The 22993-nt window shown below is 40.2% G+C and overlaps 2 protein-coding genes and 1 pseudogene across 3 annotated transcripts; all 3 read left to right on the forward strand.

Moving 5' to 3' along the window:
• Positions 1 to 1121: 1121 nt before the first annotated feature.
• Positions 1122 to 4219, forward strand: LOC140482007 (gamma-crystallin S-1-like). The gene is made up of 3 exons (XM_072578834.1): positions 1122 to 1191; positions 1277 to 1519; positions 3875 to 4219. Exons 1-3 carry the CDS (start codon positions 1183 to 1185, stop codon positions 4148 to 4150), a joined length of 528 nt encoding a protein of 175 aa, XP_072434935.1. The 5' UTR covers positions 1122 to 1182; the 3' UTR covers positions 4151 to 4219.
• Positions 1158 to 22686, forward strand: LOC140482014 (gamma-crystallin S-1-like). Of its 2 annotated transcripts, none has more exons than XM_072578841.1 (3): positions 1158 to 1191; positions 20231 to 20473; positions 22347 to 22686. In XM_072578841.1, the coding sequence occupies exons 1-3, from the start codon at positions 1183 to 1185 to the stop codon at positions 22620 to 22622; spliced, it is 528 nt and encodes a 175-aa protein (XP_072434942.1). In that variant the 5' UTR covers positions 1158 to 1182; the 3' UTR covers positions 22623 to 22686. The 2 variants fall into 2 exon arrangements, with proteins under 2 accessions (XP_072434942.1, XP_072434941.1); XM_072578840.1 differs by lacking the exon at positions 1158 to 1191 and adding an exon at positions 20064 to 20133.
• On the forward strand, positions 10067 to 12931 carry LOC140481740 (gamma-crystallin S-1-like; annotated as a pseudogene).
• Positions 22687 to 22993: the final 307 nt, after the last annotated feature.

Raw genomic sequence — 22993 nt, forward strand, 5'->3', positions numbered from 1 at the left:
TGGGTGAATAGCCAATGCGGAATGAGGGAAGACGTTTTATGCAATAGTGATAGGGATAGACCCATAAGCCTTAGTGGGAGGGGGGTACTGCAGTAGAAATAGATTGAGTATGAAGTGGCCGAGGGAAAATGATGACACTTGCAGGTTAGAGAAGTTGATTGACCTTCTTGCAGCATTGCTGGGCATTTCTCCAGACTGGTGACATTGCATTGACCTGGGTAGAAAATTGATACCAGGCTGGCATGGTCTTCTCTACCAGTGTTGAGAAAAGCAAACAACCCTTCTCTAATCCATTCTGGTGTCCACTAGGGGTTCCAGCAAATCAGGGTGGCAACTTTGCCTCTGTCCGACATCTCTGGGGTAATTCTTCATGCACAAGAGCCATACATAGGACAGGCCCGAGCAGACAGTGCTTGATCTGATGCAAAATGGCATTCTAATGATGGTGCCAGCTCTGGGAATCCTGGGAGGTCTTGGCAGCAGTGAGCACTTCTGCCCCCTGGTGAGAGGGAAGATAGGGAGAGCAGTGCACTGTACATCAGGAAGGAGATGAGTTTCAGAATTTAGCATGAGAAAACACATGAGTGCTTATGCAGAGAAGCCTCGACACTTATCTGATTTCTGGTAAAATTTAGCTGAGAGTTTAAAATGCAACAATCTTATTTGGTATTCTGCCACATTATGTACTGTGCTCTTCCCTCTTATTTTACATACATTATCTCAATGATATGCACCTTATTTGAAGTTTTGTCAGTCAGAGGGATAGGTGTACCATTGAACGGTAACTGAAAGTCTGTAAGGTCGTGAGCTAAACGGTGCAGTTTTGGTTTCCCCTATCTTAGCTAATTTGGGAACTGAGCTAGATTGGTAACTTTGGAAGTAAGTTCTGGCAAATGAATTTTTTTGACTGTTGTTACAAAGCAGTTAGTGTATAGAAAATGCAGTAGACCCTCCCACTTTGTTTACACATGGCAAATAAAATGAAAAGTGAAAGCGAAGTGAAAAGAATTGGTCATGAGACAAGCAAAACGTCAAGTGATGTGTTTTTTGCTGATGTTCAGCACCAAATCATTTGCATAACAAGAGTCTGGAGTAGCGGGGCAATTTCATGCAGTGTATAAATACTACACTGGAGATAATGTTGACTGTTAGATCAGTGACTCAACTAGCTTCAAGCTCAAAATGGGAAAGGTCTGATTTTGTACATGAAGCTATAGTTTTTTAATATTGTACTTTGATTATCAAGCTCATTAACATCTCTTGTGTCTCTCCACAGATCATCTTTTACGAGGACAGGAACTTCCAGGGGCGGCACTATGAGTGCAGCAATGACTGTGCTGACCTGTCCCCTTACTTCAGCCGCTGTAACTCCATCCGTGTTGAGAGTGACTGGTGGGTGCTGTATGAGAAACCCAATTACATGGGATACCAATATGTTCTGACCAGGGGAGAGTATCCTGACTACCAACGCTGGATGGGATTCAATGACTGTGTCAGATCATGTCGCTCCTACCCACAGGTAAGTTGGATGTTTATGCATTCTGTTCAGACTGAGATCAAGGAAATGCTCATTGAGCTAAGCAACTAAACTTGAGGATGTTATTGTGTTTTACACACCAAGTATTTGTAATAACAGTAAAACTATGCAGTCAATTTCATACATGCCCAAATCAGTACAGTAGAAACTGGAATTTCTTTCAGTTTAAATGGCATATTGGAAGTGTTTCAGACATTCCTGGTGGCCATCCAAAACAAAGGTTGTTTCACTTGACATGGCTGAATAACCTGAAACAAAGAGTCTGGATCAACCTTACACTTGGACTGGAGAAAAGTGTAAGTTTGGGTTTCCCAATATGAAGGTACACTGCTTTACTTGATTTAAATTTTAGTGACTAAGTCTTGGGTGTGCAGGGCACAATTTCAAAATTTACAGATGACACAAAACTTGGAAGTAATGAGAACTGTGCAGAGCAAGTGCTAGATTTCCAAGTACACAGGCTGGTGTAAAGGTTGGACACATCGCAGATGAAATCTGGAATGAACTACCTGAAAAGGTGCCTTGGCAGAGGGAGTTGGAGGTATATGTGTAGGTTGAAAGTGGCAGAGGAAGTTGAGAGTTGGGGCAAGGAGAGATTGGAGAAGTTGGGATTGTTCCCCTTAGAATAAAGAAACTCCATGTGGCGATTTAAAAGAGGTGTTCAACACCTAGAGGTGGCCAGGATAGATTAAAATAGGGAGAAGTTGCTCTCATTGGTGTAATTGTGACAAACCAGGGAATGCCAATACAAACTGAATTGTTAAAAGGAACAGTGGTGAGACAAGGAAAATATTTTTACACTGCAGGACATTAAGATCTGATTGCACTACTTCAGAGTGTGGTGCAGGCAGATTAAAGCAGGATTTTCATTGTGGAACTGGCTAACTATCTAAAGGCAAAAGGCTCACAGAGAGCTGGCAATGGATACGATTGGCCAAATGGCCTCCGTTGGTGTTGTAACTATCAAATGTCTGTATGAAACGCAAGTGAGGAGCTAACAAGCGAAGATGGACTGTAATCGATTCTTACGTGGCCGTTGTGACTACTGACGAACAGTAATGCTTAATGAAAGTTGTTGTTGTTGTACTCGGAAGAGAAAGGCGTTCTGGCCTTAATCCACAGTCATGTGATGGCACTTTGGTATTTTCTCTACTCCCACCTCCTCCCCCCGCCCCCCCCCCCCCCCCCCCCCCCCGCCCGCCAACCACCACTACACCCCTCTATCTTTCCAATTCCTGGTGTCTGCTTTAGCTGTCATCCTGTGCCCTTCAAAAATGCAAACTGCCATTTGAGGGTGGCTGTGTATAAAATGAATCTTTGTCAGACTCACTTTCAGGCCAGTGAAGGTTCACTTAGTTGCTGCCAACTGTCTATGAGGATGGACCCAAAATATGAATGGATCCTTAACATGTAAAAACCAGTATAATCTATCTGAGATTAATATGGAGTTTATAATACAGAAAAGCCATAAGTCTATTCAGTCCTCATGGTATGTAATTCTAGCACCTATCTGCATCCATCATCTGTTATTATATACTTCCACCTGTTTCTCTCAAATCTGTTGTTTCCAAGTCATTCTGGTTATTGTCCTGGTAAACTATTCCCATTCCTCACAAAGCAGATCAGACTGATATATTCCAGACCATCGCAGAGACAGTCGAGTGAACTGCACCCATTCCGTCATCCCATCATCGGTTAAGTTGCCCTTATACCTTGAGTTTACATATATAGCGAGTACAATAATGCTCAACAAAATACAATTAAAGCTTGAGATGTGCTGATTCCACAAAAAGACCAGGGAAGTGAAATAGTCAGGTTGTGTGAATTCTGATTCCTGCGTTATCCATCTATAAAGTCAGAAGTCACATGACACCAAGTTATAGTCCAACAGGTTAATTTAAAATCACAAGCTCTTGTTTTGCTGCTCCCTCGTCCAGTGAAGTTACTATAACCTGGTGCCGTGAGCCTTCTGACTTTGTCCACCCCAGACCCCAGCATCACCACATCACAGTCACCCATCTATAGGAATGAAATAATATTAATCAGAACAAAATAAAATGGAATTTTATTAAGTTTATGAAACCTACAGTCTGCATGAGTCAAATACATTCGCCTTACATTCGCTGTGATCACCATTTCCTTTACATCCTACAAATGTACACACGGAAGCACAGTGATAATCAGGTGAGAATTCAATCCAAATGTCCTGGACATGACATTGAGTTATCTCAGCTTTACTCTCAATATTAATCAAACGTTCCTTCAAATGATCCCTTCTAACCAGCCAGTTACTTTCTTACACATTTCATCACTAACATAATCTCATTTTTATTCCAGTACCGAGGAGGGTCCTACAGAATGAAGATTTATGAGAGGCCTGACTTTGGAGGACAGATGATGGAATTCATGGATGACTGTCCATCTGTCTACGATCGTTTCCGTTACCGTGACATCCACTCCTGCCATGTGATGGATGGTTACTGGATCTTCTATGAACATCCCAACTACAGAGGGCGACAGTACTTCATGAGGCCTGGTGAATACAGGAGATACAGTGACTGGGGAGGCTACAGCTCAACTATTGGATCTTTCAGGCGCATGAGGGATTTCTAGATTGTTCTTCGCAAACATGGCTTTGTTTATCTGACATACATATGAGCAGAATAAATATTCATGAATTGACTGCTGTTGCTCTCAGTTGACTTTTGTTTGGATTGTCAGAGACATTTTTTTATCCTGTTATTGAATAGAATAACAAAAGAATATCTGAGAGAGTGACTTTAGCTGATGTCCATGATGATTTAAGCCAAATTTATGACGTATCAGGGATTGTTTGTCTGTGATGCGCCCAGTATCGTTTTCTATTTGTGGTGGGCAGATTATTTGATAGAATAATTTCTGAAGTCTCAAGGTACAAGTCAATATTCATTTATTCGGCCAGTGTTGGGAGAGTCCACTCCAGAAAAGGCTCTGAGGTAGCACTCTAACCCAATGAGGATTCCTCAGGTATTTTTACATTGTAAGTCACATACATAGTACATTGGTCAAATTCCAAAATGGTCACTTTTAGACAAATATCCTATTTTTCCTCCATTCCAAAAGTGGTAAGGCACCTATTACCCCAGGTCTCACCACTTCCCATCTTCCCAGGTGCCATCCAACTCCTCTCTGAAACTTATGCTTCGCTCCCATCCTTGATTACACCCCATTGCTTTGTCTTACTTGGTGTGGACAGGGTAATCTTCATGTTCCATTTCCAAATAAGGCCTCTGGCTTCATGCTGGTTCAGCTACATTGCATTCTCACAGAAGCTCAGTCTGTCTGCTGCTTTAGCATCCGAGCATTTTGATGCAGTTTAATAACTTTTTTTTTGCCCTATTTCTTTGAATGAGAGTAAATGGAAAATTACTCCTGATTGATTTTTATGATTATTCTTCATGAAGTTAACTAAAACTTCCTACCTCATTCTAACCGCAGCAGGAAATCCATATAGATTTAAAGGTTCACTCATGTCATTCTCAAATTTCCACCTCATACACTCCATGGAATTTAAGTTCAAAATTCCACACCATTGACAATTAGATAAACCAATTCCATTAGATTACTTACAGTGTGGAAACAGGCCCTTCGGCCCAACAAGTCCACACCGCCCCGCCGAAGCGCAACCCACCCATACCCCTACATCTACCCCTTACCTAACACTACGGGCAATTTAGCATGGCCAATTCACCTGGCCTGCATATCTTTGGACTGTGGGAGGAAACCGGAGCACCCGGAGGAAACCCACGCAGACACGGGGAGAACGTGCAAACTCCACACAGTCAGTCGCCTGAGGTGGGAATTGAACCCGGGTCTCTGGCGCTGTGAGGCAGCAGTGCTAACCACTGTGCCACCGTACCGCCTTAATTTAAATCTACTTCCCTGTGTCTCTTCTCTAAATGGATCTAGAAGTTTCATTCCTTAAACTTTCAGAGTACAAAATGTGGAAATTCAAAAGCATTAACAATCAACACATACCCCGTCCATAACAGCAGGTTGCTATGCTGTTCTGAGTTTACATTTTATCACAACTTTAGTGAAGAGAGTCATTGGAGTTTTATTCAGTGCATTAATGAAGGAAGTTACCATGACTTTGAGGTCTCAGTATTGTGGATCTGGATTCATACATTCCACGTTCTCTCTCAGCTCAGACATTCTCAATAATGTTGAGCCCCAGAGCCTTTCGCGTGTCGATCACTTAGGTTCCTGCACAATTTTGTAAAGGCACATCTATGAAACACAGTCAAATTTTGACAGAGTCTCCCCTTGAGAGAGATTTATTTCAAATGAATGAAGCATAAGAGCTGAAACAAAACAGCATTCACACACCAATTGGCATTAAGTTTATATTATTTGTGATGAATCCTTTTTTGTAAACATTCATAAAGATGTGAATGCTGTAACATTCAGCAGTACAGAGAGTTCCAGGGTAATCAAGTAGCAGAATTGCTGCTCCGAGATAGGGCAATGGCTTCTTTTCAGTTAGTCTCTCAGGGCAGTTTGTGGTCACTGCAATACAGTTCTAAGGAGATGGATAATTGGAGAAAGGGCAGATTCCATGTCAGCAGTGCTGATTTTTAGCTGGCCTGCAGGGGGAAGGCAGCAGCATTTGAATGGCTCTGTTTTGAATGGCTGATAGAGAAAATAAATTAGGAGAACTTCAAGGGATCAATGTGCAATTGAAAGTTACAGTCAGGACTGAGATAAAGTGCAGGAGAGCTCAGAAAGTATGAAACTCCCTGGCTCTATACTGGGAAAAGTCAGGAATGGCTCAGTAGAAGAACATGAGCATGAATGCATCAGTGCAGCTTTGAAATGACATAAGAAGTGTCTGTTTGATACAACTAAGCAAGACTGGATCTCAGGGAATACTCAGGGGCAGTTTTAGCTTGGTGAAGCTGGCTTTTGGTGAAAACCTGGGGTTGTGCCTGTGAATAAATGCTGGAGTGCAATTTTTGGTGTGAAGGGAAGGAAGGACACAGGAACAGAGCGGGATCGACTAGATTAGGCACAATTATTTCAGATCTCCTTGACGATGCAGCTATTGACAGGGAGTTTCAAGGCCAGATCAACAAAATGGAAGAACCACAATCGCTGGTGAAGTTTAGTGAGATTCAATGACCTGTTAATATCTGGGAGGAGATGCTGAGAAAGCTGTGGGATCTGTCCGGATTGTGTTTGCTATTTAAAATGCACTGTGGAGTGTTCAATCATAGTACACAGCTGAGAAAGAAAATAAATATTAATAAAATATATTCCAAAACATCATTTGAATGGCAGTTACTACCCATTTATTTTAAACTAATCAAGGAAAGTGTTATGATCCAAGACCAGACCAATGGCTCATCATCATCTTCTCAAGGCAATTAGGGATGTGATCCCAACCAGTGATACTCATGTGACAAAAGTGAATGAGAAGGAAATATATGACCCAGATAAACCACGTGTCCATTCTGGGCTGCGTACTGCAATCGTCATTCATGTCGTAAGCAGATGGCAGCTTGTAACCCAACGGCCACCTTTTGATTTCCTGGTATGGATACAAAAGCAGTTTGCACAGTGGAGTGCCAGAGACTGAAGGCATCACTGACAGACACTACTCACCAGACCCTTAGCAGCACCATTTCATGGAAATGATAGATCAGTTACAGCATTGAATGAGGCCATTTGTCCTGCTGTTCTGTGTCTACTCTCTCCATGGGCAACACGCTGAGTTGCAATCCTCCAGCAATTCCCAGGAGCCCTGCAATTTTTTGTTAATGGCAAACAATTATAAAATCTCAAATGAATTGGCTCCCATTCTGGTCTCAAGGTACGGCATTCCAGATTCTAACTACTCATTGTGTCTTTGTGAAGTCTTTTGCTAGTCATCTTCAATTAGTATCCTCTAGTTCTCCACCTACTACAATTGAGCATAGCTTCTATCTGTACATTCTCGTTATGCCCTGCATGGTTGAATTGTCTCATGGTTGAACATTCCTAGCTTCTCCAATATAAAATTCCTCATTCATGGACATATGATCCCAAATATTCTTTGCAGCTGCTCTTAATGCCTTCACATCCTTCCTGAAGTGTAGGGAACAGAATTGGACACAACACTCTGGCTAATCCAGGCTAAACCAGGCATTTATATCGATTCATCATTAATTCTTTTTTTAAATACCCATCACCCATATTCACAAGCCTGGGAAACCATGTGTGTTATTCAAACATACCCTCAGGGCTGTTTTGTTTTAGCATCCACTTAGCATCGTACCTTTCATTTATATCACCTCTCCTTATTTCTTTGTCTAATTAGTTAACTTCACACTTTTCTGCATTAAATTTCATCAGCCATTCAACCAGCATAGAACCACAGAGTCATAGAGATCTACAGCAGGAAACAGACTCTTTGGTCCAACCTGTCCATGCCAATCAGATATCCTAACCTAATGTAGTCCCATTTGCTAGTGCTTGATCCATATCCATCAAAACCCTTTGTATTCATATACCCATCCAGACACCTTTTAAATGAGCTGTCAGGCAGCTCATTCCATACATGTACTGATGAAGTTTAACATGGTAAGTACATGAATAGGAAAGGTTCGGAGAATATGGACCAGGGGCAGGCAGGTGGGACTAGTTTAGTTGTGATTATGTTCTGCATGGACTGGTTGGACCAAAGGGTCTGTTTCCATATGACTCTATGCCTCTGTGATTCTATGATCCTTCTCATCGTTCGCAGTATATCTACGTTCCACATTATCTATAAATGTTGAAATTGTGCCCTGTCCATGAAAGTGTAGGCAGTTGGTATTGATCAGGAGAAGTGGGGAAATCACCAGAACATAACATTCTCTAATATCAAAAACAGCCAGTTAGCATTCATTCTGATTTCCATCACTCAGCCAACTTTCCACCCAAGTTCCACTGTCCATTTAATTCCATGACGTTCTAATTTCCTGACAAATTTGTTATGAGACGCCTTATCAAGGAAAGCAATAAGCAATAGAAAATAAAATCAGAGATGGAGTCATACAATAAAAAAAATCATCGACTTACCTACAAAATTCTTCCAACTTCATTCAAATGTTATGATAATGTGTGCTGTTGTGGAGTTGGGTAGATTGGAAGACAGGAAGTTAGAATTTGGTGTTTGCAAAATTGTAAAATGGGGAAAGCATTACGTAGTCCATTAAAAGAAGATGGAGATTTAATATGGATGTCTGTGAGCAGCAGCTTGAAAGTTTGCAGGTGCACAAAGAGTACCCAAATTGAAACGTGTGTATTGAAAGGTTGTACAGTTAGTAGGCCAAGCAGCAGTTTTTACCAAGACAGCAGGCTTTTGAAGTTATCCAGTTAATTTGAACCAGGTACTTAGATACCACAAAACTATTAAATTTAAATTGGATGATTTTGACAACATAAGACCAATCCCATTGTCAGAAATATTGATATGTCATCATGGATAATAAAGAAGGGGGGAGTTAGACAAAGACCCCAGAGCAGACCGCCATCCGCCAGAGCTAACGGCCCTCAGCTCTCTCTCTCTCAAAAGAATTATTTGTCCTCACAGCCTCCGCTAAGTATTAGAAAAAGCACCATCGAAATAACAATGGTACCAACGATGGAGAAGGCATTCCTGACAGAAGAATTGACAGAAAAGGTACAGAACATTTTGGAAGACACATTACCAGGCTGTAATTTCGAGAGACCAAATTTAATTTTTTTGTTATATGAGTGGGACATTTATTTGTTGGAACAGTATACCATTAGAATCTTGTTTTATTCAGGAATAATCAGCAGTTAGAAGGACTTATTCAGTTTGTTAATAGTTTAGTCAAATTGTTCGCTGTTAGAGTTAGATAAATAAACTGTTACTTCATGATTTTAAAGTGAGTGTTAGGGATTTATTCTATTTAACTACTAGAAGTTGCTCAAAAACAGGTTACGCCACTTTTCATGCTCTGTTTTACAGATTATAGGGTGAGATGCTCCTCTTTGGGTGTTTAAGTTTTAGTTCTCAGAGGGGGGTCAACCTCCACTTTATGACAGCATTTTAATTGGATCCAAACAGATCAGCAAATCTATTTCAGTTCTAATCTAAATGTAAGTATTTACAACAATGATCACAACAGTTTTAGTTTCACCTCTCTTGATTAATTTGGGAGCTGATCTAGTTGTTTATGTTTTGAAGGCCTTGAAAATGTTTTCTGTGACCATTGATTTTTTTGATAACTGCTCAAATGTTGAACACGCAATAGACTCTTCCCCCTTTGTTTTCAAACAACAACTAAAATGAAGTGGAAGTACATTGGAAAGAATCAGTTACATATCAAGCAACATGTCAAGTGATGTCCATTACTGCTTTTGTTTTGATGACTTTCACACCAAACCATTTGCGTGACAAGAGTCTGCGGTAGAGAGGCCATTTTGTCCATCATATAAATACGTTGCTGTAGATTATGCTGCAAAGGGAGATCAGTTTCTCACCTAGCTGTGAGCTCAAAAATGGGAAAGGTAAGAACAGGTCTAATTTTAAACATAATGCTAGATGTTTTTCACATTACATTTTGATTTTCAAGCTCATTAATTTATTTTGTGCCATTTCATAGATCATCTTTTACAAGGACAGGAACTTCCAGGGGCGGCACTTTGAGTGCAGCAGTGACTGTGCCAACCTGTCCCCTTACTTAAGCCGCTGTAACTCCATCCGTGTTGACAGTGACTGGTGGGTGCTGTATGAGAAACCCATTACATGGGATACCAATATGTTCTGACCAGGGGAGAGTATCCTGACTACCAGTGCTGGATGGGATTCAAAGACTGTGTCAGATCATGTCACTCCTACCTATATGTAAGTTGCATGTTTATGTTGTCATCACAGATTGAAGTCTTAAAAATTGCCATTGAGCAAAGCTGTTACATTTGGGGATGTTTTTCTCTTCTTCACACTTCTCATTGGCAATAACAGTGAAAACATACAGCTGACCGATAGCAATTTGAACAATTGCATCTTGAAATTGTCTGAAGTAATTTTTCAGGCATTGTTGGTCACCATGATAAACGGGGTTGAATTACTTTAAATGTAAGTGAGTGGCCTATGGTTACATTTCACTTCCCACCAAGCAAACAGGATTATGATAGATTCTTAGAACACCGTCCTAAGCAGTGTCCGACAGGAAGTTATTTTGAGGAAATACTGCCAGTTGTGCTAAAACGATATTGGGATGTCTGTCTGAATCCATGGTCTTTGTGATCTGAACCTTTTGCAACCTTTACATAATTTTGGGTTCCCCCATTCCCAGTCTAATCCACTTCTGTGTGCTTAATTGTGATTGTTATGATGTGCCCTATCCACTTGTAATTCTGGGAACAAAATTGGCACCAATTACATTTGTGCCTCAGAAATGCCATTAGTAAATGTCTATGAGCATCTGACTATGATTAAATAACTTAATTAAATTGAATTGAATTCACCCAAATGGGCCATTCAGCTGCACAAGTGTATTCAGATGTTATGAACACATTGCATATGAATATTTCTCTGCATCTATTCATCTAACTTTGCCTTTTCTTTTTTTTTTAACCCTTGTACACTCGTATAGCTTTTCCTGAAGTATATTTTCATCATGTTATTTGTTTCTGATAATCATTCACACTTTCACATTGTCTACTTAGATCAGTTCAAATATACTACACATTCACAACTGGAGCTGATCATATTAAATACATGTTTTGACCTAGAAAGGATATTATTGGATTGGACATTTTGAATGTAGGTTTGGACTAAGAGGCTATTGGCTAGGAACTATTGATGCAAGTTAGTATAGTTATTGCTTTCTGGTTTTAACTCGGAGCATTTGAGATCAGGAGCAGTTCAAATTCAGTAAAAGAGAACAAAGGAAAAAAACTGGGTTTGGTAGATTACATTATTAGAAGGCCATCCATAAAGTCCCATGTTAGAGATTGGCCAACAAAACAAGATCACATGGGAATGGTGAAAATATACTGTCATGAACTGAAGACTGGTTGAAGACAAAAAGTGGACGGTAGAAATAAATCAGCCATTTTCTGAGTGACATGCTGTGATTAATGAGGCAGAACAAAGGTGAGTTCTTGGGTCTCAGCACTTCAAACTGTATTTTGATGATTTTTGTATGAAGATAACCTGTAACATTTCCAAGTTTGGATATGACACATAACTGGTGGGAACCGAGGACCCTGCAAAAACGCTTCAGGTGTATTTGGACAAGTTAAGTGGAAAGGCAAGAAATTGTCAAATGGATACAATCTGGAGAAATATTAGGTTTTCCTGAAGGGATGTGGGAAAAAAAACAGAAGTACAGAGTGTTTCTTAAATGGTGTGAGACTGGGAAGTATTGAATTTCAAATGTTCCTATGAGTTCAAGATTATGAATCAGTGAACATTAATTTGAAGTTACAGCAACCAGTCAGAACATCAAATGGTATATTGACTTATTACGAGTACAGCATCAAGGATACCTTTCTGTAATTGCGTAGAAACTGGGTGAGACCATATTTGGAGTATTGGTCTCCTACCTAAGGAAAGATATACTTTGCATAGAGGCGATCACAGCAAATGCTTACAAAATTAATTCCTGTGATAGTGGGATTGTCATATGAGGAAAGATTAAATAGACTGTGTCTACATTTTCTAAAGTTTAGAGAATGAAATGTGAACTCATTCAAACATAGAAAATTCTTACAGTAATCGGCAAAGTACATGCTGGAAGGATATTTCCACTGGCTGGGGAGTCTAGAAACAGAAGACACAGGGCCTGAATATGGGGCAAGCCATAACCACTGATATATTGAGGATTTTCCTCATTCAGATAGTGGTGAACCTTTTGAATTATTTGCTGCTGAGGTCTGTGGAACCTCAGTTACTGTGTTTATTCAAGACTGAAATTGACTGATTTCCACATATTAAAAGCATCAGCAAAATGGTGGTGAAGTAGAAGGTCAGCTAAGATCGTATTTAATGATAAAGTTTGCCTGAAGCGAAAGATGGCCGACTTCTGCTCCTAACTCTTATACTCTTATATTTTCTTTGTATTCCCGTACCGAGGAGGCTCCTACAGAATGAGGATTTATGAGAGGCCTGAATTTGGAGGACAGATGATGGAATTCATGGATGACTGTCCATCTGTCTACGATCGTTTCTGTTACCATGACATCCATTTCTGCCATGTGATGGATGGTTACTGGATCTTCTATGAACATCCCAACTACAGAGAGTGAAAATGCTTCATAAGACCTGGTGAATACAGGCAATACAGGTTACAGGCAATGAGGTTACAGCTCAACTGTTGGATCTTTCAGGTGCATGAGGGATTTCTAGATTGTTCTTGACAAAAGCATTTCAATTTTTCTGACATAAGTCTAACCAGAATAAATACGCACAAATTTACTGCTGTCTCTCTCAACTGATTGTGTTAGGAAGGTTAGGGACATTTTTTATCCTGTTAAGAAATTGAATAGAACAGTGTAAGTATCAAAGTGTAAACCTTACCCTGATGTGCCGAATGATGAACATCAAATTTGGGACATATTGGGGAAGATACACCCAGACCCATTTTCCATTCCTCAGAATTAAAGTTTAAAATTGACAATTTTGACATCATTGACAATTGGATTAACCAATTCCACAATGATACAAATCTAATTCCCTGAGTCTCCTCTCTAAAGAGAGCCAGAAGTTCCATTCCTTAAACTTCTAGAGTATAAAATGTGAAATGTAAATATTCATGAAATAACAGCAGATGGTCTACGTGATCTGGGTTTGAAATTACTCAAAATTAGGGCAGAGAACTTTGAATAGAGTATGAACACATGATGAATTGGTTGACAAAAGTTGCATTGAACACTAAGACCTTAATACATCTGGGTTCTTGATTGTTTCATACTCAGACATCCTGATCAAATGTCTCATCTCAGTACTTTTCCATTTGGCACTTTGGATCAAGATTATTTTTAACTCATCCCCCCCCCTGTATACTATCCAATCAAGATCTGATCTGCACTCTGTTCGACAGAGAAGAGCTTTACTTGATACTAATAAAAGAATAGCGTGGACACAATAAAAGTTCCATTCACCATAAATGTTAAGTTTGCTTCATTCCTTGATGCTGCAACATCCATAATTCTGACTGCTGTCCAAAACTCCAAACGAAGGAAGTTTAGACAGAAATTTCCTTTTCATTTTCTCATCATGCACAGAAGCAGACTGATTTAAACAAAAGTTCAAAATCACACAACACCAGGTTGTAGTCCAAGGGGTTTATTTGAAAGCACTAGCATTTGGAGCACTGCTCTTTCATCAGGTGGTTGTGGAGTATAAGATCATAAGACACAGAATTTATTGCAAAAGATTACAGAAAGCTAGTTGCAAATGTCTTTCGTAATTATATTTCTGTAGTCCTTGTACCATTCTTTGCATCTCTTCAAATCCTTGCCATCTGTCCGACAGTGAATTCAATGATTATATATTGTGTTGAATACAGACAAAGAGGAATGCAAGATGTATCTTGTCCTAAACAGAGTCATAGAGTCAAAGAGGTATATAGCACGGAAACAGACCCTTCGGTCCATTCAATCATGCTGCCTACATATCCTAAATAAATTAGTCCCATTTGGCAGCATTTGGCCCATATGCCTCGAAACCCTTCGTATTCATAATACCCATCCAGATGCCTCCCATACATGCCTACTTCCCTCTGTGTGAAAACGTTCCCCCTTAAGTCCCTTTTAAATCTTTTCCCTCTCACCCTAAACCTATGCCCTCTCATTTTGGAATCCACACACCTACCCTCCTACCGCCTCCATTCTCTAACCGGAGAAATACCTTGCCTATTTACCTTATCCATGCCCCTCATTATTTTATAAATCTCTATGAGGTCACCCCTCAACCTCTGATGCTCCAGGGAATATAATTGTAGTCTATTCAGCCTTTCCCTATAGCTCAAATTCTCCAACCCTGGAAACATCCTGATAAATTGTTTTCAAGCCCTTTCAATACTCGCAATATTCTTCCTATAACAGGGAGACCAGAATTGACGCAATATTTCAAAAGTGGCCTAATCAATGTCCTGTACAGCTGCAATATGACCTCCCAGCTCCTATACTCAATGCTCTGACCAATAAAGGCAAGCATACCAAGCACCTTTTTCATTATCTTACCTACCCATGACTCCATGTTCAAGGAGCTGTGAACCTACACTCAAAGGTCTCTTTGTTCAGCAACACACCCCAGGACCTTACCATTAAGTAGTTAAGTCCAGCTCTGATTTACTTTTCCAAAATGCAGCACTTCACATCTACCTAAATTAAACTCCATCTGCTGTTGCTCGGCCCATTAGTGCTGCAATGACAGATAAATGACTTCTGTTCCAGCAAAACAAATCGTTTCGTCTCTGAGCTATCTACTTGCCACTTCATCTACCCACTTCATTGACCTCACCCACCTCGACAATTAACCACCTAATCACTGACACAATTACCCACATCGTCTACCTCACCTATCCTCACCCACCTAGATCCCATTAACCCAGACATTCACTCACCTTTAGTCTTTAGTAATTATATTTTCACTGTCCTTGTACAATTCTAATGGATCTTCTTTGCACCTCTTCAAATCCTTGCCATCTGTCCGACAGTGAATTCAATGATTATATATTGTGTTGAACACAGACAAAGAGGAATGCAAGATGTCTCTTGTCCTAAATAGAGTCATAGAGTCAAAGAGATATGTAGCATGGAAACAGATCTTTCGGTCCATACGATCATGCTGACTATATATCCTAAATAAATTAGTCCCATTTGGCAGCATTTGCCCATATGCCTCCAAACCCTACCTATTCATAATACTCATCCAGATGCCTTCCATACACGCCAACTTCCGTCTGTGTGAAAATGTTCCACCTTAAGTCCTTTATAAATCCTTCTCACCCTAAACCAATGCCTTCTCGCTTTGGAATCTACACCTCACCCCCCCCCCCCCCCCCCCCCCCGCCCCACAGAGGAAATACCTTATCTATTTACCCTATCCATTGCCCCTCATGATTTTGTAAACCTCTATCAGGTCACCTCTTAATAATGACAAATATGAATTCAACTGTGCAATTATCAAGTTGTCTGTATAGAGTTTGCACATTCTCCTCGTGTCTGTGTAGGTTTCTACTGGGTACTCCAGCTTCCTCCCACAGTCCAATTTTGCACAGGTTAGGTGGATTGGTTGTACTAAAATTGTTCTATAGTGTCCCAGCATGTATAGCTAGGTGGATTAGCCAAGGGAAATGTGGGGTTACAAGGATGGCTGAGGTGGAATCTGGGGGGGATGCTCTTTGGAGGCTCTGGATGGGCCGAATGGCCTGTATCTGCATTGTAGCATTTTATGAATGTTCAGCATCCAACGTTATATTGTTGCAGACGTGATAGACAATACTGTCTTTAAGTAGAATGACTAATGGCCAAACATAGATGCTGTGATCACCTGACCAATGAGTCACGGCGGCACGGTGGCACAGTGGTTAGCACTGCTGCCTCACAGCACCAGAGACCCGGGTTCAATTCCTGCTTCAGGCGACTAACTGTGTGGAGTTTGCACATTCTTCCCGTGTCTGCGTGGGTTTCCTCCGGGTGCTCCGGTTTCCTCCCACAGTCCAAAAATGTGCAGGTTAGGTGAATTGGCCACGCTAAATTGCCCGTAGTGTTAGATGTAGGGGAAGGGGTATGGGTGGGTGCGCTTCGGCGGGTCGGTGTGGACTTGTTGGGCCGAAGGGCCTGTTTCCACACTGTAAGTAATCTAATCTAATCAAGTGAAATCAGGGTGAGATTACCATAACTTGGCTGCAATAAAATCCCCATTGATCTAAAGACAATCAATCCAAGAAATAATCACGACCAATAAATTTGCAACTTATTTCATTCACATTTAATTCAGAAAAGATTTACAAGAATGTTGCCAGGGTTGAAGGGTTTGAGCTATTGGGAGAGGCTGAATAGGCTGGGACTATTTAAATTGGAGCATTGGAGGCTGAGGGACGACTTCATATAATCTTGAGGGGCATGGATAGGATAACTAGGCAAAGTCTTTTCCCTGGGGTGGGTAAGTCCAAAACAAGAGGGCATAGGTTTAAAGTGAGAGGGGAAAGATATCAAAGGGACTAGGAGGCAATGTTTTCACACAGAGGATGGCACGTATATGGAATGAGCTGCCAGAGGAAGTGGTGGAGGCTGATATGATTATAATATTTAAAAGGTATCTGGATGAGTATATGAATAGGAAAGGTTTAGAGGGATATGGTCCAAATGCTGGCAATTGGGACTAACTTAATATAGGATGTCAGGTTGGCATGGACAAGTTGGACATCTGTTTCCTGCCATAGATCTTATGACTCTAGAAGTATGATAATTTCAGATTGGGCTATTCAGTGCTTGCCTGCCAGTTAACTATCTTGGAGAAACAATGAGCTGACTCAGCAGGTTACAAATGGACATTTATCTACAGCTGCTTGCATTAATGCAGCAAAGTAGAGAGAATGAGAAAAGTTTTGTACCTGAGCGCTGAAAATCTCTCTCTCTCCCTCAGTCTCATTATTCAAAATTCAGTGCTCTATGAAAAAGCAACCCAGCACAGCCACTAAGTGCAAAACTTCGCCACAGCCGAAGAAACAAGGCAACTACACAATCAACACTCACCCTCATAATGCAAAGAATTTAAGAAGTTTGAATATCAACATTCACTCTGTATAGATACCCTTCCCTTTCATTTTGAGGTTTTATCCTGCTGTTTGTGAGCGCCTTGATGTTGTGTTTGGATTTTTCCTTTTCTGGTCGAACATAATAAAATTCCTCTTTTTTAAAAATTAAAAAAAACTTTGCAATTTGGCTCCTTTATTTTAATCTGATTGATCACATTTCAATTGAAGTGTTATAGCCACTCACTGAAAAGATGATAGTTGGTGTGACCGAAGGGGGGAGCCATGTCACCTCCCATGGTTTTGTTGGAACCATAAGAAAGCAACAACTGAATGATGTCTGCTCATCGTAAGTGAAAAGCTTCAGTATTGAAAGTCTCTGAGAATCATGCAATCTGACTGCACAGCAGGAAGGTACTGGATTCATTCAGCCTCTGCCAACTCACCATTCAGTTTACCCTCCTCAACAATCTCCTCTGATCCCTAAAAATTAATATCATTCAAGTACATGCTCAATTGCCTTTTAAAATAGCCCATGTATTCTGCATCTACCTTTTCGGGCAGATTTGAACAACCCTCCCTACCTTGTTTTTTCTTTCTCTCACTTTTCACCTTTATTTTTGTTAAATATCTGTGTGTAGAGTGAGTGAACATAAATAATAATTGCAGGAAAAGCTCAGCAGGTCTGGCAGCATCTGTGAAGAGAAATCAGAGTTAACATTCCAGGTCAATTCTGAGGAAGGGTCACTCGACCCGAAACGCAAATTCTAATTTCTCTCCACAGATTCTGCCAGACATGTTGAGCTTTTCCAGAAACTTCTGATTTTGTTTCTGATTTACAGCATCCGCAGTTCTTTTATGTAGAGTGAGTCAAGTGTGTTGTTTGCTTATAAGGGCGAAGTTATACAGCAGGTCACCATGTATCCTGAGAATTACTGTGCAGGATCATGAAGAATGATCCACACAGCCGCAGCACGGATTCAGCACAGTAACCCAGTCCTTCTGGGTGGCAGCATGGCTTACATAGTCTACACATTGTACATGTGCGCATGGACCACATACTGGAATCATCAGTCATGTCATGAGCAGATGGCATCTTGGAACCCAGCAGCCACCTTTTGATTTCGTGAGATTGGTAGAAAAACAGTTGGCACAGTGGAGTGCCAGAGACTGAAGGCGTCAATGGCAGTTACTCTGAGAGCTGGACCACCAGATTTCAAGCTGCATGATTTCATGGAACCATAGAACTATTGCAGCACTGACTGTTCTGTGTCTATTCTCTGCATGGGCAACACAGAGAGTCACAACCCTGGAGACTTGTAATTTTTTATTAATGACAAATAATTTAAAAATCTCAAAATGAATTTGCTTCTATTCTGCTAGCTATATAAAACACCTTTCGCTCTTGCCATTATACTTTCTTTCACCAGTCACCTTCATCCAGTCAGTGCCCTCTAGTAGTGCAAAAGCAATAAGGACAGTTCCATTTTATACTCTCTGTCTATGCCCAGCATGATTTGTTTGTCTCTTCGCAGTGAACTTCCCCAGCTTCTCAAATCTATATATATGAAGCTCCTCATTCTTGGACCCATGATCCCAAATATTCTCTGCAGCCACTCTTAATGCCTTCACACTCTTCCTCCAGTGTAGGGAACAAAACTGGACATGATCCTCTGGTTGAGGAGGAACCAAACGTTTATACAGGTTCATCATTACTTCCCTACTTTTATACTCATCGTTCATATTTATAAACCCCCGAGAATCAACACAAATGATTTTCTCAACCAGACTTACCACTTTGAAGGATTTGAGCACATATGGGCCTGTCCTGCTCTTGCATCCTCTGAAACATTGTACGCTTTATTTTTTATTACCTCTCCTCAGTCCTCCTGTTGAATTGATTCAAGTCACACTTCACTACATCAAATTCCATCACCCTGTTCAGCACTTTTCACCAGCCTAAGTAATTTCACTTGAAGTTTAACATATTTCTTCTCACATTCCACAACATTCACAACCATGGTTTGATTGGAAAATATTGAAATTATGCCCTGTACACTGAAGTATACGTCATTGGTACTGAAGAAGTCAAGCAAGTTCCTGATAGCGCCCCCAGGGTTCCCCCGAACGCAACGTCCTCGAGGGTGAAAAACAGCCAGTTAGCATGCATGCTGTATCCCATCACTCAGCCAACTTTCCACCCATGTTCCATTGCCCAATTCATTCCATGACATTCCAATTTGCTGACAAGTTTGTTATGAGACACCTCATCAAGGAAAGCAATAAGCAGGAAAAAATAAAATCAGAGATGGATTCATACAGTAGAAGTAAGTCATTGCTGTTCCTGCAGTTTACCTGCAAAATGCTTCAACTTCATTCAAAGACCATTTTAATGAGCACCTTACAGAGCAGCAACCCTCTTTACAGTTGTAATATAAATTAAAGCATTTACAACAATGACCACAACAGCTATTGCAACTTTTGTTTCATCACTTTTGATTAATTTCAGAACTGATTGAGCTGATTATGCTTTGAAATTAAAATCTTGAAACCTTTTTCTGTGTTTTTTTTTCAGAACTGTTCAAATGTTGAACAGACAACAGACTCTTCCCCCTTGATTTTCAAACAACAACTAAAATGAAGTGGAAGCACATTTGAAAGAATCAGTCACATGTCAAGCTACATGTCAAGTGATGTCCATTATTCTTTTTTTGCTGTCGTTCAGCACCAATTTATTTGCATAACAAGAGTATACAGTAGAGAGGCCATTTTGTCCATCATATAAATACCACGCGGTAGATAATGCTACAAAGTTAGATCAGTTACTCATCTAGCCGTGAGCTCACAATGGGAAAGGTACGAACAAGTCTGACTTTTTTACATCATTCAAGAATTCTGATGACTGAATCGTGATTTCCAAGTCCAATAATTTATACTGTGCTATATTCCACAGATCATCTTTTACGAGGACAGGAACTTCCAGGGGCGGCACTATGAGTGCAGCAGTGACTGTGCCGACCTGTCCCTTTACTTCAGCCGCTGTAACTCCATCCGTGTTGAGAGTGACTGGTGGGTGCTGTATGAGAGACCCAATTACATGGGATACCAGTATGTTCTGACCAGGGGAGAGTATCCTGACTACCAGCGCTGGATGGGATTCAATGACTGTGTCAGGTCCTGTCGCTCCCACCCATACGTAAGTCATTCATTGTCCTTGTTGGAATAAATGGGCTTAAAAACTGATTTATATTTGCAACTGTCTGCTCCTCTATTGTTTACTCAGTGCATGGGATTTATTAGATGGGATTCCATGATAGCATTGGATCATATGACTTCAACCCTTATATAATTTGGTTGTTCACATGTTCTACTCAGATTGAAGTTCAGAAAATGTGCAGAGAGTAAAGCAGATGGATGCTTTTCCATTTTTCACACTTGATATGTGTATCAATTGCAAAGATAAAGCTGAGTTTTTATGAGTATAAATATGCATCAGATGAAAAAAAAAGGTACCCAGTGCATCTCAACTAATATTTCAAGTTTTACAGGTGGCCATCCGAAAAAGGACTAGAGTTACCTAAAATGTGAATGAAGGGCTTAAAACTTTGTTTTAGTTCTGTGCCAGGAAGTTGTATTGTGAGGCATTCTTAACTGGCTGCCGTATCCAATGCATTTGATCAACACGACTTGTTTGTTTGATGAAAAGCTGCCGTTTAGCCGAAGGAGTGTGGGGGTGCCTGTCTGACTCCATCGTCTTTGTGGTCACGACCTCTTGAATTTGGACCTTGAAAGATAATGAGTGCTAATGCTTAATGTTGGCTCTTAGGTTGCCACGTATCTGGCTTCAAGTCTGGGAATAAAAATGAGATTGAATAAACCTGTACTTCCTAAATGCTATTAGATAAAGATGAAGCACATCTATAATTGAGTAAATTATTTACAGAGAGTTCATAGCATAGAAATGGACCATTCAGTTTAACAAGTTTATTCAGTTGTATCTCTCCGATTATGCTTATCCACAATAAGCTCATACATCTCTGCAACCAACACACATCTTTCCATTTCTATTACCTTCATGCAGTTATTGAGTTTTCCTTTAAACACATGAATAGTACCCTTTCTATTTTTGATATTTCTACCACTTCATTATACCTATAAGCAGCTTTATTTAAATATGCTACAGAACTGCAGCAGGGGTAAACATTCGTGTTAAATATATTGTTTCTCTTAAAAGGAGCCCATGGATTGAGGATCTAGAGCCTAGGTTAAGGGTAAGAAGCTGTTGGATAGATCCTACAGCAAAATATTAGTGTTCCTTTCCAGATTGCTTTTATGTTAGAGCTTGCTTTATTGCAACATAATTGAAGTTTGTTATTGAAATGTGCTTCATATTTCCAGTGTGAGTGCAGCTCAGAGAACATCGTTCATGATTCACATTACACCAGCAATACATAAAAATAACATTCCAATAGTCACATGGCCCAACAAGAATCCCCACCGCTGCACGTAAATCTGTCTAATTATTCTATTGTTTTCAATATATTGCCCTCAAAAACTGCCCATTCCTCACAAACACAGGCAATCAAGTTAATGTATTTCAAACTACACTGGTCACATTGAGTGAATTAGACCAACTCCCATCACAGCATTATCTGTGAAGATATCCTTAGCTTGGGTCCACTTACACAATGAATGAAAGTTCAGCAGGAAGATCATGCAACTCATGATGTGCTCATTTCACAAACAGCCCAAAGGTAGTCATCAAATGTGAATATTCATTCCCGCATCAATCATCTCTGGACACATGAGAAAATATTAAACTGAAGGAAAAAGCACATTAGACATTTACAAATGCAAAGAAACTCCTGTCTTATATGTGACCAATATTTCCTTTTCAATTTATATAAAATTGCACAAAGTTGAACAATTATAACCAGATGAGAATATGGTCCATACACCTGATATTGAATTGTTTCAGCTTTACTCTCAATAAACGAGCTCACTTTTTCACATATTTTATATATTTAATTGATACTTTTCTCACTAACATGATCTTACTTCTATTCCAGTACCGAGGAGGCTCCTACAGAATGAGGATTTACGAGAGGCCTGACTTTGGAGGACAGATGATGGAATTCATGGATGACTGTCCATCTGTCTACGATCGTTTCCGTTACCGTGACATCCACTCCTGCCAGGTGATGGACGGTTACTGGACCTTCTATGAACACCCCAACTACAGAGGACGACAGTACTTCATGAGGCCTGGTGAATACAGGAGATACAGTGACTGGGGAGGCTACAGCTCAACTATCGGATCTTTCAGGCGCATGAGGGATTTCTAGATTGCTCTTGACAAAAATATTTTTTGTGACATATGTGTTGGTCAAATAAATACACATGCATTCATTACTGTTTTTCTCAATTGCCTTGTGTTTGGATTTCCAGGAACTTTTTCTAAGATATTGTGTGGGCTGGAGACAGAATCACTGAGACAATAGTTGAGAGATATATTCAAAGTGATACAAAAAACAAGGTTACGATAGACAGCTCCTCAGCTCATTATACATCCTGTCTTGGTGTCCATTCCATGGTGGCGAATTTGAAAATTCCAGACAAATTATGTCTAAAACATTAGCAGTTAAACAACCAATTTAATGAAAATTCCCTACAAATCAGGACTCTTGCTTCACTAAAGGGTTGAAGAAAGAAGCTC

This window comes from Chiloscyllium punctatum, chromosome 10 (genome assembly GCF_047496795.1).
Source record: "Chiloscyllium punctatum isolate Juve2018m chromosome 10, sChiPun1.3, whole genome shotgun sequence".
Classification (NCBI taxonomy): Eukaryota; Metazoa; Chordata; class Chondrichthyes; order Orectolobiformes; family Hemiscylliidae; genus Chiloscyllium; species Chiloscyllium punctatum.